Below are 23,353 nucleotides of genomic sequence, written 5' to 3'. Positions count from 1 at the left end.
TTCAAACCGACCCAACATGGCGCCGGCCCGCCCGCCGGGCGCATGCGTCGCACTGGGCTGGCGGAGGTTGCTTGGGAGAGGTTCGAGAGCCCCGTGGAGAGTTCAGAGGTCAAAGGGCGTTGAGGGGCGTTAGATCGGCGTCCCTCTGGGGAGGTGGGGTTTCTCCCTTGTCTTCTCTCTGAGTTGGATGGGAAGGTTCTAGACAACATCTAGGTCCCATGCCCTCCTCATCCCGGCCACTGCTCTTCTTCCTGGGCTGTGGGAGGGATCTGGGCTATAGGAGATGTGGAGGCGCCCTAAGATGCGGGTCTCTTTTCTGAGACTCAGATCCTCTGCCCAAGTCTTTACAGTGAGCTTTGTGCGACTTCAGCGCATCTCTCTCCCAAGATAGGTACCGAGTCAGCCCACCAAGTCCTTCCTCCTTCCTCAGGGATCTGGGACTCTGACCCACCTGGGCTTCCACCTAGATTTAGGACTGGGGGAAGAAGTCAGATGGACCTGTGATGGGATGTAACAAACTCTTTGGGGAACTTGGTCCTCAGGAAAGAATGGCAGTGACCCAAAATGGATTAGGGACCCGGTCTGGCAGTACAGAAAGAGGGAAACAATACAAACGTAAAGATCACTAACTTGTGTGAACCCGTCTGTCAGGCCGGGACAGGATATGAGGTCAGAAGAATCAAGTTGCAACCGAGTGCTCTATCAAAAAAAGATGCTATCTCAACACTAGTCTAAGGTGGTTTTCCACTGACCCTATGGCTGAAGACATCGTTCCTTGACTTCTATCCGAATACATTCTAGTTCATTCAGTGTTACATCATCAGGTAATAGAACTATAATTTGGCTGTGTCCTGCACCTTTGTACCATCTCTGGCCCTCTAAACGTTACCTTCCTGTTTCTCTTAGCAAATGAAATTGTAAGACACCGTAAAATATAGTTCAGAGGTTCATTAAAAACACATCTATTGTGCAAATGTGAAATTGTTTTAAAATAATAATACAGCCTATGCAGAAACGTAAAGCTAGTGATAAATGCCAATAATTGTGAAATGTCTAGACCAATATTAGGTCACTGAGAAGTAAAACCTGTGTTTTATATGCTAGGAAAGCCCATATTGGAGACCAGCCAAATGATGTTTATGCATGGCCTTAGTAAAACCAGATTCTTTAAAAACCTAAATTTCATCTAGGTATCTTTTTAACCTGTCCTTTTCAAAAGTTCTTTTTAAGCAATTGCTTTGAGTTTCTTGTCTTTGGGATGTTGTACATGAACATAATAAAGTAGTCCCACACTACATAATAAAGGGTTTTTTATTTAGGGGGAGACTTACAGATTAACACTCTGCACTAGCAGAGAACAAGAACCAAATCCAGCAGCTGAAAGAAAGAGCAAGTGACTACACAAGCTTTTGATCTGCATTTATAGTACAGGAGACCATGCCCAAGTGGGCTGGTATCTTAAAGGCTATTGGCTTAAGGAGCTCCCCCAGCAGGATGTAGCTCAGTGGTAGAACACTTTCTTAAGGTGATAGGTTCAATCTTCACACTGAAGGGGGAAAGAAAAAGATTACTTTTCAAACAACTTGATAGTGGTTTGAATTAGAATGGCCCATATGCTCAGCTGTTTGAATTCTTGGTCTCCAGATGGTAGACTATTTGGGAAATATTAGGGGGTGTGGCCTTGGTGGAAGAGGTGTGTCACTGGGGAGTGGATTTTGAGACTTCAAAAGCCTTGTGCCATTTTCAGCGTGTGTGTGTGTGTGTGTGTGTGTGTGTGTGTGTGTCTGCCTCCCACTTGACAATAAAGATGTGAGCTCTCAGCTGTTCTCGCTACCACGCCTTTGCTCTGTTGTGATGTACTCGAATCCTCTGAGACCATGAACTCCAAGCTAAAGCTTTCTCTTATAAGTAACCTTGGCCAGGGTGTGTTCTCACAGCGTTAGAGAAGGAAGACCTATCACTTCCACTGAGGACTATGTTTTTAATCAAGATATAAAGTGCTAATGAAGGACTTTATGGACTTGCAGCAGAGTTTATGAAATATGTTGACCTAAGTCGTGCATCATAATAAGTCGACCTCCCCCTTATCCCCTTGCAGGCTAACAAATATGGAGATCTCCACCAGGACTTGGAGAATAATTTCAATGGGCACTAAAGTTCTGGACTAGAATTGTTCAGAAAGGTAAAGAAACCAAGAGAATAAAATGGTTCTTCTAGTATAAAAAATATCCCCCTCGTGATTCTACCTTTCTAGGAAACTAAGCAAGAGAATACAGAACTGTTCTCTGTGTTAGGCGAGAGCTAAGGATCTTGTCAATGTAGTGATACTTGCGTGCGAAGGTGTATCAGTGTGCTAAAGAGCCAGTTATCTAAGGAACATTTTAGTGACAGCTGTAACCATTCATTATAAGAAACTAACCTGATTTGAGCACCGTGAGCAAAACCCCTCACTGCTTCAAGCACGCCTGCATAGAATAACTCTCTTAGCTTTTATGGGTCCCATGAGTATTAGTATCTTTTTTCTATAAATGTAGGAAATTGAAATGCGAAGCCTAAGCATTTTACCAGCTTCTGTGTCAGAGTTGGGCTTTCAACCCAGATATGTTGCTGTGTTCTCGGTAACATCTCTCTGGCTTCCCCAACTGAAAACTGGTTGGTGGGCTGAAGGACCAATGACATCCCAGTCACCTGAAGGTGTTCAGGGCAGACACTGTGTCTTAATTGTTTTTTTGCTGTGCTTGCTGCTGTACTTAGTTCCTTTGAGGGAACACTACCTATTACCATAGGCTAGGTGGTTTATGAATAGCAAACATTGGTTTCTCACGGTCGTAGAGGCTATTCATCTGACCAGAGTGCCCTCATATTTGGTTTCTGGTCAGAGCACTCTTCTGGAATACAGATTACCACTTCATGGCTGTGTCCTCAGGGCAGAGGGGGCAAATGCGCTGTCTGAAGTCACTTAGAAAGACACACTGATCTTATCTATTCAGTCCCTGCTCTCCTGACCTAATCACTACCCAATTTCAGTCTGGGGATGTAGCGAAATGAAAACAGTCATTTGCAGTACTTACCAGCAAGGAGAGATTTATTAAATGTGTTTAAACTGAATTGCTTTGAATATGATCTTGTCTGGATAGTTGACATTTAAGCAAAGGGTTCAATGAAGCATAATCTCTCATGAATTACACAAGGAGAGAGAACAGTAAATGCAAAGGACCTTGAGAAAGGAAGTTTCTTGGTTGTACTTGAGGAATATCCTGGAGATGGTAACTAAGTAAGTGGATAAAAAGATAGCTGATTGGTGTATGCATGAAGCAGAAATCATATATGACCCCTGCCACTCACTTTAACAATGCTAATACCACAAACATATGATGAGCAGAGTGTGACACATCATAAGGAAAAAAGGAAGCTGTTTTTTAAGATTTATTTATTTATTGTGTATACAGAGTTCTGCCAGCATGTGTGCCTGCAGGCCAGAAGAGGGCACCAGATCTCATTACAAATGGTTGTGGCTGGGAATTGAACTCAGGACCTCTGGAAGAGCAGCCAGTGCTCTTAACCTCTGAGTCATCTCTCCAGCCCCCAAAAGAAGCTTTTTCGAAATAATGGTTTATTGAACGACTGTAACATGTTATGCTCTGGGCATTTAACACATTTATGACTTTAATACAATGGCTCTACAGGATGTTACATCTATGCTAATTTCACATCAAGAAGGAAACGGGAATGTAGAAATATTATATATCATACTTCACACAGGACAGAGATGGATCTCACCCGGGTCCCTGATTCCAAAGTCTGGTTTTTTACACAATAGCACATTTTCTCATTTAAAGAAAGGTTTGTGAATGCAAGTGATCAAGTAAATTGTGCATGGCTAAAAGACAGATGCAGTTTAAGAAATAGTATTAAAGTGTAAACGAGCACAGTAGTTGAGAGACAGGGACAGAAGAGCAGCTTCATTCTGTGAGTTCAAAAGTGTCTGTACCACAGCATTTTTCTTGTTTATATGATTATATTTTACCGACTATTTGTTTTTAAATTTCCACAGGTAGATGGACTTTAAGGCAATTGCCCAAAACTCTGCTGAAGAGGTTTTAGCTTACAATCAAGATATATCTGACTGGAAAGTGGTTAAATCTTCAGTAAGAGAAAAGTATTTTTCAAGAGTTTATTTTTTTAAATGATTGTTTATCGTAAAGACATTTTAAAATAATGTTTTTTTGTAAGCCAGAAAAACATAATTTCACTTTTGGTTTGTTTTTGATTTGTTTTGTTTTCGGTTTGTTTTGCTTTCTGTATGTGACAGTTAATTTATTTCTGGATTTTATTCCCCTTTGAGAAAAAGGTAACTGTTTCCAGCAAGACCTCTAGAAAGTTCCTCGGAAATCTGTGAGTACATTTTCCAATTTGCAGTTTTCAATTCAGTGGCATTGCCAAATCCGAAAGTCAACACCACTTCGTTAACTAGAACAAACTACTTTCTAGTCTCCGGGAAGTGATGCATGAAGTCATGTGATTCTCATAAAATCGAGCGGTCATGTGTTGTGCAACAATTTTCCGACATGAACACAGTCACAGAGCAAATCCTTGCTGGGCAGTGTTGAGTCCTTCACCCACGTGCACAAGGCCCTGAGATCCATCCCTGATGCCAGAAAACTCCTAATTCATCAGGACGGAAATGTCGTGCAAAAGCGCATTGACATTTCTTGCCAGCAAAAGCACTTTTATGATATTTGGAACCCTTCACTTTTCACTCAAATCCCTAAAAAAAAAGAGAAAAAAATCCCCATCAATTTTTTTTCTCAGTCTTAAGTACAGATTGTTTTTCTATAGAGTGCCTTGAAAACATGTTTTTGAGATTCAGACGGCTTCAAACACAAGTGCACGCAAAGTGAATGTCGTGTCTTTTTTTAGGTGTTCATTTAGAGTTCTTGGCATAACACCTGTTCCCTTAGATCACTGTGCTATTGAGAAAACCATGACCAAATTTTTAGAAAACATTTCTTTGAAAACTATACTTATACCTCTGGCTGTCAGTGTGATTTTTGTGACGTTGGTAGTGGTGCTGGTTTTTGTTTGTTTTTGCAAAACAGGTCTCACCAACTCAGCTTTGCCTGCTTCAGCCTCCTGCATGCCATTTTTTATTAATAGAGAAGGATGGCATGAATTTCTCTTATTTACGTTAGATGACCTTAGTAGTAGAACTTCCTTCCTTTCTTCCTTTCTTTCTTTCTTTCTTTCTTTCTTTCTTCCTTTTAGAATTTTCAAAAGTAAACTGAGAGTGGGAGAGGGGGAGGTGTACTCAAGCCTAGGCATACCGGGGAAGTAAAACCTATTTTAAAGGTCAGCCTGATGCAATATAGCATCCCTTAGGAAAAGACTCTAAATAAGGATTTTCTAGAATGGTTGGTCTGTGGTATATCTGGGGCAGGGGTTGTCATGATTAATTGTCATACAAAGACCTAGACTACTGTGGGTAGCAGCATTCCTTTAGCCTGCTTTTGTCATGGAAATGTCTTCATTCACCCTCGATTATGATATACTCAGATAGTTTGGCTGGGTATATTACACTAGGTTGACAATTGGGACCTTTTAGAGTCTGAAAGACATCAGCCCCATCTCTTCTGAGTTTGGACTGAAAAGCTAGTGTTGTTCTGGTGGCCTGCCATTGTATGTGACTTGGCCTTTCTCTGTCACAACTTTTGATATACTTGCTTTATTCTGTAAATTTAGTGATAATGATTTAGGGAGTTCCTTTCCTGGTTCAGTCTATTTGGTGTTCCGTGTGCCTCTTGTGTTTGGATAGCCTTCTCTTTTCCTATTTGCAATATTTTCTGCTAGAAGTTAACCCACTATGAAAATAGACTAGCAAAGCAACCCTTGCTAAATACTGATTAATTTGAGGAGTCAAGATACCCTGGTAGTATTGCATATGCTAATATTTTAGTACAAACAGAAAGGGGGGCAATCCATCCCGACACTAGAGATAGGTCCTAGGTTGTTAGGTGGGAAGTTGGGGAGAGGACCGCACATAGGAGTGGGAATGATTGCAGAAAAGGAAAAACGGCGTAGGGAATGTGTACCCAGATACCATAAACCAGGCCAGCCTCTGGACTTCAGGAGGAGTAACAATAGGAAGAGAGAGTACAGAAAAAGAGCAAGGAACCTAAAGGGGGAAAGGAGGGGATAGTACAAGTTCAAACAGTAGGTGGCAGTATTGTCCTGTTTGTAGGCATCCTGAACTGCAGCTAAGAAATAACCCTAGCAGGGAAGTGGGGATGGGTGGAGTTGTAGGATTTGAAAGCACTGGCTGAAGACTAGCTTGTTCTCACAGGGTTGGGAGCATCTGGAGGCTGCATGGTGCCCAAAACATTGCTCAGTTCCGTAACTCACCTTCGTAGTGCAGTTGTTTCTTCTCGTGAAAGATGTCTGCTCAGTTTGTCGGCCTTGTTGATAGGCAGGGAAGGTTTGGGTGTTTAATTGTTGCGGTAGCTGTTTCAAGGTGTGCCGCTGCTCTGGCTACTTACTGTGCTGCCCGGCTTCTATTCTAAAGTTTATTTCCTAGACCTGCATCCTGAAATGTTTCCTTTTCTGGTTTCAGAGTTTCAGACCTTCCATTAAGGTTTAAAAAACCTTTATCTAATTTGAATTGATTTTTGTGCAAGGTGAAAGATACAGACCCAATTTCATCGTCTGCTGGCTAATATTCTGCTTCCCCAGCAGCATTTATTTCAAAGGCTATCTTTTTTTCAGGTGTATACTTTGATTAATCTTATTAATTTGAATTGCATTACTCCTTTGGTCAATTTGGCTAAGAGTTGGTCAATTTTATTCTTTCCCAACAAGCACCTCAGCTGCTGAATTTTCTGTGATTTTCTTTGGAGCAGTGGCCCTGGATTGCTGAGCCATTCTCTTTTGCTGGTGACTTTCTCCTGCAGTTGGTGTTCCCATGGTGCCTGGGTCAGATCCCTGTCTGCCGTGGACTGTAGTAGGAGAGGAGGGTTGTGAGCATTGATTGTCAGTTGCAGATTCGTGCCCCTCCTTTGTCTCTTCCTGAGATAGGTCTGCCTGATCTGGCTTCCCAGCCAGCTGCAGCGCTGCTGAATGCTGGTTCCTTACAGCGCTTTCCTCTGCGGTCACAAACACAAGCTGGCTTACTAGTTCTGTTTTCAGTAGGAAGGTGTTCTAAAATGGGCGAGAGAAGGGTCATTGGTGTCATGTTGGATCCATGTCGAAGCCCTGTGTAACCAAACACACAGAGATGTGGATAGTTGGCTTTTATTAGCTCTTGCGGTTAACCCTGCTGCAGCCTCCACCTCTCAGTGGATTATGTGATTGGCTCCTGGTCTCTGTTCCTGAACATCCCATTGTCCACCCGGAGCCTAAGCCAAGTCTTAAAATATAATTTGGATTTTGAGACTCACCTTTATAAAACCCTTTAAAGGATTGCTTTCCTGGCTAAAATGAGATCCAAACATTTTGTCCTGACCTCCAAGTCACTCCTGGGCCATCATTTCCTGTCACTTCATCCTCTTCCTCCCTGTATTACATCCTCAGATACGCTGCACTGGACTCACAAAGCCTTCATGGTTCTTTTGCGTGGCACCCTTTCTCCCCATATCTCTCCAAAGCTAATGTCAGCTTTGATCGGCAGGTTTTTGGTTCTCATCTTCAGAACGACCTTCCTGCCCACTAGGCCAAATGTCCCACATGTACACAGTCCCTCTTTAACTAATTATTCTGCTATTGTAACCTACATAGGTGGCACTATATGGAAATTTTTTTTACCTCATCCTGTATGTCTTATTAAAATATGAGGTGGTGTGAACAGGAACTTGAATAAGAATGTGCCTAGAAATAAGCCATCCTTATTTTTTGTGGTATTCCCTATACCAGGACACTGCCTGCCACAAAGACTTATGTTATATTTATTTAATCAATCTATGTGCTTTAGTTATATTGATTACCAAATAGAAAGTTAAATATAAGCACATTATTAAAGTAATTTAGTCCCATGGTGGTGGTGCATGTCTTTATTCCCAGCACTCAGGAGGCAGAGGCAGGCAGATCTCTGTGAGTTCAAGGGCAAACTGGTCTACAAAATAAGTTTACAAAATAGGCACCCAGGACTGTTACACAGATAAGCCCTGTCTTGAAAAACAAAACAAAAGGAAACAAAAATAGAGGTAATCTATATATTTTATTAGCATTTGTGCTTTTTGTTAATAATTTACTGCCCCCAAAAGAGCCTTTAGTGGTTAGTTTTGAACATTTGGTTTAAAGCATCAGAAGGCAGGCACATCTTACCCTTTCTGTCCTCAATTATACATTCCTCTAATGCCCTAATGTTATGTTAGGCATTACACCAAATAAAATTTTAGTTTACTCCCCACGTATTCCACAATAAAAACACCATTATCCCCCACCTCCAGGTGAATAAAGGCCTACCCAGGTGACTATCCCCAAGGTACCTACATTGTAACAGTGAAAAGAGAACTTTCAGAAGCCAGGACTTAGCTTCAGAGGTTGCCTGCATTACCTTAATCATCATTCCTTCTGAACCTAAATCTTTCCTGTGCATGTATGGAATAATTGAAGCACATTATCCACAGAAGGCATGTACCGGAGTCTGCCTTTTCTGCTTTAACATTAATGTTTATTTATCATTACCAAAGGAACATGCTGTGTTCTTTTCCTATCAGTTACTTCCATTCTGTTATGGTGATGATCGCTATCAATACCTTATAGTGATGAGCACTATCAATACATCTATGCTGACGGTCGCTATCAGTACATCTATGCTGATGGTCGCTATCAGTACATCTATGCTGATGGTCGCTATCAGTACATCTATACTCATGATCGCTATCAGTACATCTATGTTGATGATTATTATCAATATATTTAATCCTTTCTTAAATCCCTATGGAAGACACCTGAGTTATTTATATATTTTATAACTAACATCAGTCAAATTTAGACGAGTTTAAAAATTGTATAACAACAAAATAATGGCTAAAGTTGCTGTGACCAAAATGAAGAGCCCAAATTTAGCATTTATTATGGTTTATTTCCTAAACCAAATGGCCAAGATGCCACAGTCATTAAGAGCACCAGAGGATCAACATACAGTTTCGAGCACCCACATCAGGTAGCTCACAAATGCCTTTTACTCAGTTCTAAGGAATTCCATGTTCTCTACCTCCATGGACATCTGCATACATATGGTGTACATACACTCATACAGGAACACACACACATTATAAAAATTCTAAAAATTCAATCACATAGTGTTAATAAGATAATTTGAAAAGTAACATTTAAACCCTGTCATCTATATATAACAAGGAAAAGAATCAGTAATGACAACAGTTCAATATCATCTAATAATATTATCATAAATAATTGTAAAACAGACTTCCAAATCTCCCCAAAAGAGCTTTGGCACAGTGTTCCCCTCTACTCTCCATAGTCCCGTGCTTTCTCGTGTCCATACTGACCATGCTTCCCAGTGCGGCCTTGGATGAAAGTCTCGCTGCCCAGCAGGATGCAGTGCAGAAGGGTAGAAAACAGATCCGCAGAAGTGCACTTCAACAGTTTGCACTGGTGACCAGCTACTGCTGGTCATCATCGGTAATTACATTTCCGGAAGACTGCTTTATGAAAGGGCTAACTAGGTGTTGTTAGGTGTAGCTTGTCTCTATCATTAGAGTTTACAGAGAGACTTTAGTTAAGTAAAGGACAACTGTGGTGGCATGTGCAAACTTCTGAACAAAATTTGTGCGTAAATCTTAACTGTCTCGTGTCTGACATTGTTGCATTACATGGTGACTTTTTGGGTTTATTTCTCCCCGGTTTAAAACTGAGTGCTCTTGCTGTCACTTCTCTCTCTCTCTCTCTCTCTCTCTCTCTCTCTCTCTCTCCCCTCCCCTCGCTCTCTCTCACTCACTCTCTCACTCCCTTTCTCTCAAATAGTAGCCTCTAGAGGGATGGCTCACTGGTTAAGAGCACTGGCTGCTATTCCAGAGGTCCTGAGAGGTCCTGAGTCCAGTTCCTGTGTGCATATGTACATGCAAACGAAACACCCATATACATAAAGTACATAGATAAATAAATCTTTAAAAAAAAAAAACCTTTCTGAAAGGTCAGGCAGTGGTCTTGCACATCTTTAATCCCAGCACTTGGGAAGCACAGACAGGCAGATCTCTGTGAGTTCAAGGCCAGCCTGGTCTACAAAGCAGACAGCCAGAGCTATGCAAAGAAACCCTGACTCGAAAAAACCAAAAAAATAAGATAAAATAAAATAAAGAATAAAAAATAAAAAAATATTTTGACATGGAGGAAGTAAACCTTACATTAAGGAATTTCAGGATATCTCAGAAAGGAAATTGGGAACCAGATAAGCTTTTAAAGAAAAAGTCAAGTATACAAGGACGTCATCTAAAGAATTCCTTGTCTGAACAAATGGTGGAAGCCAGCCAGGTGCAATGGCACATGCATGTAATTGCAGCTCTGGCGTTCGGGAGGCTGAGGCAGCAGGAGCTTAACTTCGAGACTTTCTAACTCCATAAAAGTCAGGGTCCGCAGCTCGGCCGGGCCTCCGTGAATACAAAGCAAAAGTTGAGGGCAGTAATTTTCCACACACGTGACTGCTCTCCTCTCTAGTAATTACATTTTTGTTCTTTTCATGCTCTCTGAATAAATTTTAATTCTTTAGAAACTTAAAGGTTTTACCACGAAACGTCTGTTCTCCTTCTTTGAAAGAAATGAGCGTTAAGGGCGTGGCCATATTACTCTGATTGTACTTTCAGCTGTTGACCTGCTAAAGTGGATTTGAATCCGGCGTTCTCCTACCACCTTAATTTTCCTGATGGATAACAACATCCACAGAATTTAAAAGTCACTGTCTATAAAAATTGATCACTACACAGACACACCAGGGCCTAACCCACGCTGGGAAAGTTCTCTACCACTGAGCTCTATCCCCAAACTCTTTGTACATTTTGAGATAGGGTCTCACAGTTACCCAGTCTGATCTTGAAGTCACCTTGTTTCCTAGACAAAAATGATACATGATGATTCTCCTGCCTGCTCAGCCTCCCAAGTGGCTGAGATGACAGGCCTGCACCATCAGCCGGGCTAGAAAAGTAAACATTGAAATAATTGCTGCAATGCTTCTTTAAATAAACTATGCTAAATCACATTCAATACACTGTATTAAATAAAATTAGTTAAATTATTATATAAAATTCCCTTTAGAATACATAATATAAAGAAGCTAAAGTACAAATGAATTTTCTTCTGAGACAGATCTCATCCCCAAGATATCTCATTATAGATATGCAAATACTCAAAAATAATATAAATACCAATAAATTATATTTATCTATTACATAGAAAATATAATAAATTTAAAAAGGAATCAAAATAACAAACATTTTTGGTCCCAGGTATTTTAGACACCAGATACTCAGTTTCACAATTTCCTTACTGGGTTGCTCTCTTTAATCTCAGTAGCCTTCTATATCCAGATTAAAGTCAATTTTTTTTAATTTTCTTTACTTTGATGACATAGATACCGTATTGAAGGAGTAATTCGAGAGTCAACAGCTAAGGTCTCCAATTTCCTCTACCAACCTGAAAACAGAATTACATGGGATAAATCATTGAAAGGATACAATGTGGTACACAAGATTGATTCGGTAATGTACTGTTTAATAGTAAATAATGTCTACTGTATTACTATATTTTTAACTAGTGTGAATTATTAAATATATGTCTTATAGATTTGAAGTAGCTGTTTTTAATTACAGTGTGGGGGACTGAACCAAGCCACCTGCATGCCAAGCCAACACGGCACCACTGAACACATAGTCCACTACTTCTGTTAAAATTCAGTTTGAGATCAGATCTGACCTACTTGCCCAGGCTGCTCTCAACCTCTATTTTTTGAGTGATGGGATTTTAAGCATGAACCGCTACACCTAGCTGGAATGTTATAAAAGGTTTAAAATAGCTATTTTTATTAGTCAGGAGTTTAATTCCAATTAGCTTTGTTCTGTTTGTAAATAATTATCACATTTCTAATCTGCCAGTCTCTTGTTGATTTGTACTTTTTGGTTATATGGGGATTAAATTTAGCTATTCTCCTCTATTATAAGGAAACGAATTTAAACACGCCTTGTTGATGAGGAGTCAGAATCTATATTGGGTGGAAAGAGAGCGTGGATACACACATGAGTGCAGATGCTCAGAGGCCAGAGGTCTAGAGTCCCCGTGGAGTTGCAGTTACTACTGGCTGTGAGCTGTCTCATGTGGATACTAGACACCAAACCCTAGTCCCCTAAAAGAACAAGATGTGCTGTGATACTCTGAGCCATCTCTCAAGGCATGGGTTTCTGGGTTTGTTGTAGTGTTTTGCTTTCTAAGAAACCCACCTGTTCCCAGTGCCTACACTGCCTGTACTGGCCTGGAACTGGAGATTCGCCTGTTATCAGTAATACAACTCCAAGTGTCCTGGCAGAATTTAATCTATAAATATGACTGTAGAAAACAGGTATAATGTGGATCTTCACCATAGGGACTGATGAAGTAACAGTAGGTACTGTTGAAAATCAAAGACCAGGACTGGTGAGTTAGCATGAAGAACCTATGTTTAAAAAAAGATAAAATAAATTTAAATTTAAGAGAAGGTCAAAGTAATAGCTGTAACCCCTGCACTCCCGTGGGGAGATGAGATGTGAAAGCAGAAGTCTCAGAACTCATGGGCCAGCTAGCTTGTTGTATACAATAACAAACAACAAAGATGTCTTGATTCAATTAAAGTTGTCCTCTACCCTCCACACATGCACTGCTGTAAACACACACACACACACACACACACACAAAAGAAAATCAACACATTTCTGAAAGACTCAAGACAAAGTATAAACTAATGAAGGAACATCTTATGGCAGCACGTATATTAAAACCATTCAGAGAAACTGCTATGACTTCTATGCAAGCATGACATAATACAAACTCATGAAGTGTTCCATATTCTAAAATATGTTCAGATTCCAGTGTACATAGTTAAGCAATGTGAAAAACAAAATAAAATATCTTGTCTGAATATCATCAATCCTACAGTAATAGTCCCAAATGAGAACAACATAAACAAAATATCAAAAAATGGTTTAAATTATATAAAACATTCAAAGAAATGAATAAGGACACAAACACCCAAAACAATTTGAAGACAAGAAATAACTCTCCAATGAATGCCAAGAAAACAAAGCAAACAAGTTAATGTCAATTCAGGATATGGAAACAAAATTCAATAAGGATATAGAAACATTAAAACCTATGAAGCTGTGAAGTGAAAATGAAAACTCAAATTAAAAACACACTAAAAGAAACCTAAGCAATAGAATTGTCATTCAGAAGATAGAATAGGAAAACTTGAGGATAAGGTGGAAAAAAAAATGAATCACTCAGTTAAGAAATGACATTTGAGTGTGAATGGAACATTTGAAATCTCTTTCAAATTATGGACACAGTAGAATTCCATGCCAAAGGCCTAGAAAATATTTTCAATTGATATCATAGAAGAAAAATTTCTAAGTCTAAAAAAAGGGTGGCTATCCAGATAGAAGAGGCTTATGGAACACCAAACAGATCCAGAAAAGAAACACTCCATGTAGTATTGTAGTTAAAGCACTAAAAATACAGAAAAAAGGAGTGTATTCAAAGCAGTGAGAAAGACTGAGTCACACACAAATGTCGTTCTATAAGGATGGCATTTCAGTGGAACCATTAAAGTCCAGAAGAGTAGGTTCTCAAAGACCACAGATGGTAAATCAGATGATGATGCCCAATAAAACTTTCCATCACAACTGAGGGGGAAAGATAAAATTAGTGAGAACAGCCAGGAAGCTATAAGAGCAAACGAAATAGGATTTTACAGTGTTTTATGCTAGGGCAATAGCAATGTGGAGCAAGGGAAATCGAAGGATGGAAGACACAGCCTAGAGATGGAGTCAATAGGACATACTGAAGGAGGAAGAACCAAAATGAGTTCTATCATGTGTGAGAACTAAACATGTTTTAGTAACTATAGAACTATGTGCTTAAAGTGCTTCTTTCTGGCAAGTGAAGCATTCTGGCCTTAAGGGAAGCTTCATTAAGACAGGAAGTAAGCAACTCAAAATAGCTTCAGGAAGTCCCTGAAACTTACCAGGTTATCTAGGCTTCTTCCTCTTCATGAGTATGTGAGTAGTAAAGACTGCTGAGAGTCACTCAGACAAGCCAAGCAGCCAGAAAGAAGCAGAGAACTTTCCAGCTGCCTAGAAGAAGCAGGCCATCTGAGCCACCTGGAATGGCCACTCTCAGACCCTGAACTGCTTGCAGGAAGTGCAGTGAGCTCCAGGTTTCTGACTTTTATGAACTGTTCTACAGTGATATTTTACTTGTATTTTAATAAATAAAGCTTGCCTGAAGATCAGAGAAAAACAGCCGCACTGATCAGTCTTACAGACCAGGCTGTGGTGACTCACACATTTAATCGCAGTAGACACACTAGTTTGCCATAGAAACCAGGTGGTAGTGGCACAAGCTTTTCATCCCAGTGCTAGAGAGGAATGTAGTAAGATGGGAGGAAACAGCTCTCAGACACAGTCTCATTCTAAGGTTTCCAGAAGGCAGGATTGCCATTTCGGACTAAGGTAAGAACCAAGCGGCTGGTTGTTTTGCTTTTCTGACCTTCATGTTGAACCCCAATATCTGTCTCTGGGTTTTTATTAATTGTGCCACAGTGTTCCCCATGCTAGGGTGGGCTTTGTAGTGCAGCTGTCTTTGAGTAAGTAACTTCCCAGTCATATTCCTGTAAGTACCCCTAATAAAATTCATTGGTTCACCAAGTTGGATTTTGGTGTATCTTTACATTGCTCTCTCAAGAACTCCCTTACTAGCATGAGCAGACTTTTCCTCTCTCCCCAGGAAAAGCCCATCATGCAATCCAGGCCAATAGAGAGCAGAAATCACTGGAGGGGATGAGTAGTGATAAGACTCCTTTGAGTGAGCTGGCTGTGGGACTTTGGGGGTGGGGGTCTCATATGCAGGCCCAGAGTTGGAGGGATTTGCAGCTAAGCCATTCTAAATACAGTGTCACCAGTGGTTCCAAACACTGGTCAGTAATTTTAGGTCTTATGCCATAACGTGCCAAATCAATATATGTTTCAGAATATTTACCAACTCCACAGAGGGACAAAATAGTGCTGTACAGAAATCAGAAGACTAGTCGGGTGGTGGTCGTGCATGCCTTTAATCCCAGCACTTGGGAGGCAGAGGCAGGTGAATCTCTGTGAGTTTGAGGCCAGCCTGGTCTACACAGTGAGTTCCAGGACAGCCAGAGCTACACAGTGAAACCCTGTCTCAATAAAAAAAGGGGGGGGGAGAGAAAGAAAGGAAGGAAGGAAGGACAGAGAGAGAGGAGAAAGAGGGGAAAAGAAAGAAGGAAGGAAGGAAGGAAGGAAGGAAGGAAGGAAGGAAGGAAGGAAGGAGGGAAGGAGGGAGGGAGGGAGGGGGGAAGGAGGGAGGGAGGGAGGGAGGGAGGGAGGGAGGGAGGGAGGAAGGAAGGAAGGAAGGAAGGAAGGAAGGAAGAAAGATAGATCAGAAGACCTTGGCTCTAATTCTGAACAGCTTTCTAGCCATACATAGGATTTCATCTTCGGGCCTTGTCTCCTCATCTACAAACAGAACAAATGCTCTTTGGATTCCTCGTGGAATGTTGTGCACGTGTAATTGTGACTCAGTGTGCTCTAACACTAAAATTGCAGGCTGATATGGTGAGACTGCCTTAACACTTCATCTTAAACCTTTTTGTCCCCCTAAAGGCAGGCTAAACATACATGATGAAGTTCTTGGGGAACAATAAATCACTAACATTCAGTACCTTTTGCCATCTTTATGGTTTGATTTCTTGCAGGACACATTTATATGCCATGCCATGACACAAAGTTTTGCCATGGGCTCAATTTCCCCTAGAGACTTTGTCGACGTAGTCTGCATCAAGCACTATGAAGGGAATATCGACATTATCAGTAGTAAGTTGAAACGTTTGCCCATGTTTTAGAATTACTATGTGTCGTTAAAAATGCTTTGCCTTTGTTGGTATTAAGGGTTTAGAAGAAACTGTAGTTCCAAATCCTTTTGTGTTTGTTTGTTTATTCGGTGCAACCAAAAAGCTTGTGTCATGTACACAGGTGAGGTTTTCCCTAGCCCAAGAGTTGCTGCTTAGATAAGTTGTTCCTGGACTTTCACAGTGTGAACTGAGGAAACAATACAGACAGAGATGTAGCTAAAATTTCAGTGCATGCATTTTTAATCCTATGAAACAAAACTAGTTTTTTATATACAATTTTATACTTGTTTAAAATGGGTATATATAATAATTGTTACATCACTGAGTATAAAATATATTGCTGGGTGTGTCTTTCCTTAAATGTGCCTATATCTCTTCTAGGGAATGCAAGTTTTACTGTAACCCTACTCTGCTCTGCAATAACGTGACTATGAAATATAAATGTATGATTATTTGCTAACTTGTGTTACTGGCACAAAACCTTTTCACAACACAAGGGTGTGAACTCTGCAAGCTTAAACTCATATACGATGAAAGTTACTTAGCTAGTGATGGCACACGCCTTTAATCCCAGCACTCAGGAGACCAAGGCAGGCGGATCTCCATGGATGCTCCACTAGTTCGCAGCCAGCCTAGTCCACTGAGTGAGTTCCAGGACAGGTTCCAAAGCTACACAGAGAAACCCTGACTTGGCGGGAGCCGGGGGGGGGGGGGGGATGAGGAAGGGAGAGAGGAGTGAGAGATAACAAACTTTGGCAGAGTAGCAGCAACGATCCCAATTTTCCTCTTGAATTTGATTTAATCCTATAATTTCTGTAAGGACGTTTCCTCTCCTGTGAGATCCTCGGGAACAGACAATGAAGCCGTGTTATCACTTCCCAACACTTAAAAAGGGATGACTCCGGTAGTCTGTTTCACAAACAAAACTTCTCGTCCCTCTGACTCAAAGCCAGCTTTTCGGATCTTATAGCAGATTATTAAAGATGGAGGTCCTCAATGTATACATAGTTTAATCATTGGTTTTAAAGTTTTAGCACATAAAATGTTTTCACTACCTACCATATGAAATTTTGCCTTTTCTAGACTTAGGTCTGTAATTTTCCATATCTTGAAAACAAGTCATTTCTAGCCTCTATTAATAGTTAGAGGGCAGGTAAAATAACAGCTACAGTTTTAGCTCAGGGTCACGGTGCTGTCATAGCCACACGAGGCCCTAGACTCCATCCCAGCGGAGCAGAGTAAGAAGATAATTTTAAAAACGAGGCAGAGGCAGGTGAAGCTCTAAGAATTTGAGGCTACCCTTGTGTACATAGAGAATTCCAAGCCATATAGAGACTACACATTGAGACCCTGTTTCAAACAATAATAAATAGATAATTAAGTATTAATAGTGTATAAGTGTAAACTAGTGACTAGGAATATCTATTCACTTTGTGCAGCAGCAAAGCTAACGTTTCACACATTTCCGCTGAATACATGTTCGGTGACTGGCCAGCTTTCTCCCTAGTCCCTTACAGCTTTTCTCTGTGCCTTGCTTGGAGCTACATATTTTGTCTGTAGAGTCTCATTAAGGTTGCAACTCAAGTTTCCAGATATTGAGCATAAAAAATATTGATTTACCTGAATAATAAGCTCCTGAACTTAAAGCTCTAGTCTTTCAGGTCTTCAAAATAAATGCTCACTGCCGCAGTACCTGCCTCACCAAAGACTCATACTGTTTGGAAAACGGTAGCAGATTTCACAAAAGAAAAGAACTACAAGCATAGCTCCATGTTTTAAGTGGAAACTATTCTGTGTCACTCTGGCACCCATCCTCCCAGGACAATGGGCTCTGTGCAGAGAGCCATCCATAAGTGGGAATGCATTGGCCACGCCGCTCCTCTGCACTGGAGCTGCGCTTTGCAGTGTGCACGGACTTGTGAAAATAATTCAGGACAATTCCTGTGCTCTGGCTGTAGTAATAGTTACGTATTTTTAAACTATTTAAAAATAAGTAATCACTGTAAATTTATTGAATCACTTCCCTCTGTTCATTACAACATGCATATTCTCTGTATAATTAATTACTAAGGCAAATTATACTAAGTTTTCATTACACTTTGAAATTAGTACATGGGATTAACAGAAGAAAGCATTTGAAGTGTCTGAGTACTCCAGATATTTCATGGAAAATAAAAGTATTAACAAAAATCAATGAGTCCCAATAAAACAATCTCTTTTATGCTTTGTTCTTTTGTTCCAAACCTCAGAAAGTAACTAAATGATGCTTTGGCAGAGCTTTCTTGCATAAAACATACCAGCATCTTTAGGAATACTAGAACTACCAGTACACGTACACTATAAAACTAGTGTTAGCAATGAAGTCGAATGCTATCATAGATTTTAAGATTACGCTGCTAGAAATAATTTTTGTCTCTGTGAATTGGGTCTCATTTCAGTTTCTTTAATCACAGCTAACAGTGTGGACTTCCCAGGATATCCTCCATCTCCGCATTATATCCGTGGTTATAATCATCCTTCTGGCTATGTATGTTCACCTCTCAAAGAGTAAGTGTTATTTATACATGTTTGCTTTAGCAGGGTTTCTGTCTTCATCTTAGGATTTGCTTCAGGATTCCTAGCTCATCAATAGAAATTTGTACCAACATACTGTGTTGGGAGAAAAAAATTGCCCCTAAAAGCAACTTTAAAAATAACTTTTTATATTTTTGTCTTACACATAAGAACTATAATTTACTATAAAATTTGTTTATAATTTACTATAAAATATGTTTTCAGTCTCTAGGCATAGCAAAATACACAAATATTTTCCCACAGATAAACCTTCCATGATGTTTCTATTTCTCCAGCATCAATTAAGAGATCTTTTAAAGATATGCATATATGCGCAGCACTAGGTGGACTCAGTCGGGTGTGTGTGTGTGTGTGAAACAATAATTGAGGAAAAGGTCACAAATTTGATAGGGGTGGGGAGAAGGATATAGGAAGAGCTGGATAGGGGAGAGGTAGAAATGATGCAGATACAGTACTACTTTATTTTCATGAACAATTCTAAAACAACATTAAAATTTAAATTAAAAAATAAAATAGAACTCCCTGAAATTACAGGACACATTTATGAATCATGAATGTTTTACCTTGAGTAAATTATTTACATGGATCACCTGCTTAAGATATCTACGGAGTGAAATATCCAGCAAGAATATTCATATAAAAACTGCCAAAATCAGGAATGAGGTACTGCTGACAGGTGGTCAACCAAAGGACAAAATGGTACTCTAAAATATATTCAATAAAAGCACATACTTCATTGAACTGGAGTATATACATGCTTACAAATCACCTCCATTATTTTTAAATTATGCTGTTATTATTAAATCACAATATTGACATATACATATAAAGTGAACATAAAAATTTTGATGGCAAAATATAAATTTATAATAAGAGACAATGTATTTGTAGTTTTAGTACTGTATTCCTTAATGCTTTTTCTACTGAAAATCTATTTTAAACATAAGTGAACAGAGTTAATACTGCACATAGTCAGAAGAGGAACAGTAACATGGGGTCTTCCACTTCTTGGTCAGTTTTAAATTTGTGACCAATATCTTATGCTCCCAGCAGAACAAAATTAATCAACTGCTGCTCCCAATGAATGAAGAGAATTGACGTTTGGCAGGATCTCTGATGGTGTAGCTAACGTGTGTAGGGTCAGACTCTGCCCCCATCCGACTGGGGTAATCTTAGTCGCGTTCTCATAGAACGGAAAAAGAAACCATGGTTCTTCGTCTTTTCTTCCTATGAAGTCTAATGTTGTAGACAGGGCATTTGGAATGGAGCTGTGCAGAACATTTGTCCAACACTGTCCATTCTGAATCACTCGCTCAAACAGCAGATGTGTGTGATCCCATAGTAAACTCCAGTCGAGCTTCGGGGCTGACAGAAATCATCTAAACTCTTTGTAGGGAGATGTAGATGTAACACTCCTGTGACCGCTTACTGCGGTCTTAAAATAGTATTGTGAACTTCTGCCTCCATATTTTTAAGCTGACATAGAATTTAACATAAACAAAAGGTGAACATTCTAAAATATCCTAAATATTGCTATACGTACATAGATCTGTAGCCCGTATAAATTAATCCAATAGAACCTATATGCCGTAACCACCTGAGTCCACTATAACGCTGCTCCTACCATAAAGCCTTCCCTGCTGTGCTGGTTAGTGCCTTTTGATCACCACTTTTCCCCTTGAATTTGCATTTAGGATATTTCCTCTCACATGGTAATTTGCTAATGGAATAGTTGTATAGCTTTGAATTTTTCAAATCACCTTATAATTTTTTATAAAACATAGTATGAATTAAAAGTTTTCAAATGTGTTTTCTGTGACCATAGTATCTAAGGATTAAAACTGCATGTGTAGCTGGGCGTGGGCATTTGAGCCTGTAGCCCTAAAACTTGGGCAGTGAAAGCAGGAGGATTGCCATGAGTTCAAGGCCAGGCTGAGATGCAAGGCCAAACTCTGTCTCAGAGAACGGGGAAATTAATAAAAGTAATTATATAACTATAAACATGATGTTGGCCTGGCCAACTTCTATATGATGGTTTTCATTTTATCTTGTTATATTTTATTTTGTTATGTTTGTCGTTATCTTCTAGAAACCTGTTCTTTCCTAATGAGGAAGGAAGGGAAAGTAGGGAGGGCTGGGAGAAGGAGAGGGAGGGGAAACTGTATTCAGATTATATTATACGAGAAAATAATCTATGTTTAATAAAGGGGAAAATATAAATATATCTCAGTGAAAACTACACATATATGCAGTAACAAATGGATATAATTTTCATTTCACTGTGTTTCATTTTTAATAGAGGCAGATATTGTATTTCTTATTAAGTAAACAACCTACATGTATAAAAGTGCACATAAACAGGAGTAGAGCAGATGCTCAGAGAAAAGAAAAGGCGTGCATTCTGAGGATTGGATAAATAGCAAAAGAAAGGGTAACTAAAGCTAAGGTTTTAGTATACATTTTGGCTACTTAATACTTTAAATAGGATTTTTATTTTATAAGGATGTGACGTCAGGTCACTGTCCCTTCCCCCTTTAGGTTAACTGTCTTTGTCATATGCACAATAGAAAGAATCAAAAAGGATAAACTTGAGACTTCTGCTCTCTATAAACTTGTCACTTCATAAGGTCAAGTTATGAATGCTTTATCTGTTGTAACTCTATTTGTTTACAGAAACCCAGCATATTCCAAGCTAGTGATTTTTGTCCAGACAGAAATGAGAGGAAAACTGCTTCCATCGATAATTGAAAAATCTATGCCTTCCAACTTAGTGAGCTTCTTCCTCAATGCGAAAGATGCTATAAAGGCACATAAAATCCCATCAATACGCGGACGTCACAGTGGGCACCCATCAGTTACACCCATCAGTAAATAAAGCCATCTGCCATTAAACCAAAGAGATTTCCCACCGCACGAACTGCTGGCATGTGTAGTTTGTTACTGCAGGCGATTTCCAAGTCTATATGCATGCATCTGTTGTACATCTCTAGACACCAGTTCTGTACAGAGTTCTTGAAACATTTTGTCAAAAGAAGAACTTCATTTTACAAGAAAACCCCATTAAATAGTTTTTCATCTCACATGACATTAAATAATGTGCTATTAATACACTTTGCCCACCTGAATATGCTCCATATTCAGATCATAAACAAACACATACAGGCTGGGCAATGGTGGCACACACCTTTAATCCCACACTCAAGAGGCAGAGGCAGGCGGATCTCTGAGATGGAGGCTAACCTGGTCTACAAAGCGAGTTCCAGGACAGCCAGAGCTGTCACACAGAGAAACTCTGTCTTGGAATAATAAAAACAAGCAAAAAAAAAAAAAAAAAAAAAAAAAAACAAATACAGTCAGCAACCAGCATTAATTAGAAATTAATTAAGTATTCGTCGGGGGATGGTGGCAAGCACCTGTAACCCTGGCACTAGAGAGACTGAGATGGGCTAGCACAATGAGACCAGCCTGAGCTACACAGAAAGACCTTATCTCAAAAATAAATGAAAAGTATATTTTAAATTACTTTTCCTTCACTTACTGCTTAATTGAAAATTATGGAGGTTTGAACATAAGAATTGAAAAGAACCCCACTCGGGAGCTCAGACTGCATCTTAAGGGCAGAATAACTGCCTACCACTTAATGATCCTGGATGACCCTGAATTCCATCGTTAGCACCGGAAAACAGTAAGCGCTCCGTTCCAGTACATGACCAATGATGCTTATCTGAGCCTCCGTTTCCACTGGGGGATCAACAAAGTTGAGAGCCACAGAGCTAGTATCCTTCTATTTCCATGTCCTTCGTCCTGCGGTGTCATCTGTGCCACCTGGAGAGACAAGCTCACACTCCCACTGCAAACGGAACGCACATATGTAAATCATTGGCCACTTCTAAGAAGGTATCAGCAAGGGCCCGATAGAGAAAAAGCTCCTCTGACCAGCTCCTTTGCTAATTACAGCTAACAGCGATGCTGCTTTTTTTTTTTTTTTTTTCCCCAAGACAGGGTTTCTCTGTAGCTTGGGAGCCTGTCCTGGAACTAGTTCTTGTAGACCAGGCTAGTCTCAAACTCACAGAGATCCACCTGACTCTGCCTCCCAAGTGCTGGGATTAAAGGTTTGCACTGCCACTACCTTCTTAAAGGACCCATCTGACAAAGAACCCTCCCCTAAAATAGACAGGAAGCTTTCCAAATAGGGACTATAAAAGCAGTTCAGTTAAAAACACCGAGAAAGATATGTGATTGAAAACAAACTCAATATATATATATATACATATATATATGTATATATATATATATATATACATATATATATATATTCCACAACACTAGCCACTAGGTAAATTAAAGTAACATTCAAATTGAGGTGTCAGCACACTTACCAGAATGGCAGGAAACCTTAAAAGTAACGATAGAATCAAGTGTTGGCACACATTCAGAAAACGCCAACACCCTTATTTCGTTGTTGTTTTTTTTTTTTGAGTTTTTAAAATATTTATATTTTTGATAATTCCAAACATAAGTACAACATTTACATAATTTCTATTTCCACATTGCCCCTCCAATTCCTCCCATGTCTCCCAACTGCCTTTTTATTTTTGTTATTGTTGATTATGTATATTATATATGTATAATGATATGTATATGTAAGTACAA

General features: G+C 39.7%; 1 protein-coding gene across 3 annotated transcripts; it reads left to right on the top strand.

The window, feature by feature from the left end:
- The first annotated feature begins 38 nt into the window (after positions 1-38).
- Stard6 (StAR related lipid transfer domain containing 6) lies at positions 39-21,613 on the top strand. 3 transcript variants are annotated; one of them, XM_048419399.3, is made up of 9 exons: positions 39-153; positions 652-824; positions 2,099-2,182; positions 4,055-4,148; positions 4,346-4,395; positions 11,582-11,708; positions 15,971-16,088; positions 18,580-18,673; positions 21,374-21,613. In XM_048419399.3, exons 4-9 carry the CDS (start codon positions 4,059-4,061, stop codon positions 21,573-21,575), a joined length of 681 nt encoding a protein of 226 aa, XP_048275356.1. In that variant the 5' UTR covers positions 39-153; positions 652-824; positions 2,099-2,182; positions 4,055-4,058; the 3' UTR covers positions 21,576-21,613. The 3 variants fall into 3 exon arrangements, with proteins under 3 accessions (XP_048275356.1, XP_085532574.1, XP_085532573.1); XM_085676448.2 differs by having other exon boundaries at positions 43-153; positions 4,352-4,395; XM_085676447.2 differs by lacking the exon at positions 39-153 and adding an exon at positions 176-391.
- The last annotated feature ends 1,740 nt before the right edge of the window (positions 21,614-23,353 follow it).

The sequence above is a fragment of the Myodes glareolus genome, chromosome 13 (genome assembly GCF_982192425.1).
Source record: "Myodes glareolus chromosome 13, mMyoGla1.1, whole genome shotgun sequence".
Lineage (NCBI taxonomy): Eukaryota > Metazoa > Chordata > Mammalia > Rodentia > Cricetidae > Myodes > Myodes glareolus.
Note: the sequence above shows the minus strand (reverse complement) of the source record. Positions and strands in the feature narration are given on the sequence as shown.

What these genes read in the sequence shown, in the direction of transcription:
- Stard6 (XM_048419399.3), top strand. Translation starts at nt 4,059, where the DNA reads ATGGACTTTAAGGCAATTGCCCAAAACTCTGCTGAAGAGGTTTTAGCT. An exon ending in GGAAAGTGGTTAAATCTTCA is followed by an intron (nt 4,149 to 4,345) that starts GTAAGAGAAAAG and finishes TTCCCCTTTGAG; the next exon opens with AAAAAGGTAACTGTTTCCAG. An exon ending in GTATGTTCACCTCTCAAAGA is followed by an intron (nt 18,674 to 21,373) that starts GTAAGTGTTATT and finishes ATTTGTTTACAG; the next exon opens with AAACCCAGCATATTCCAAGC.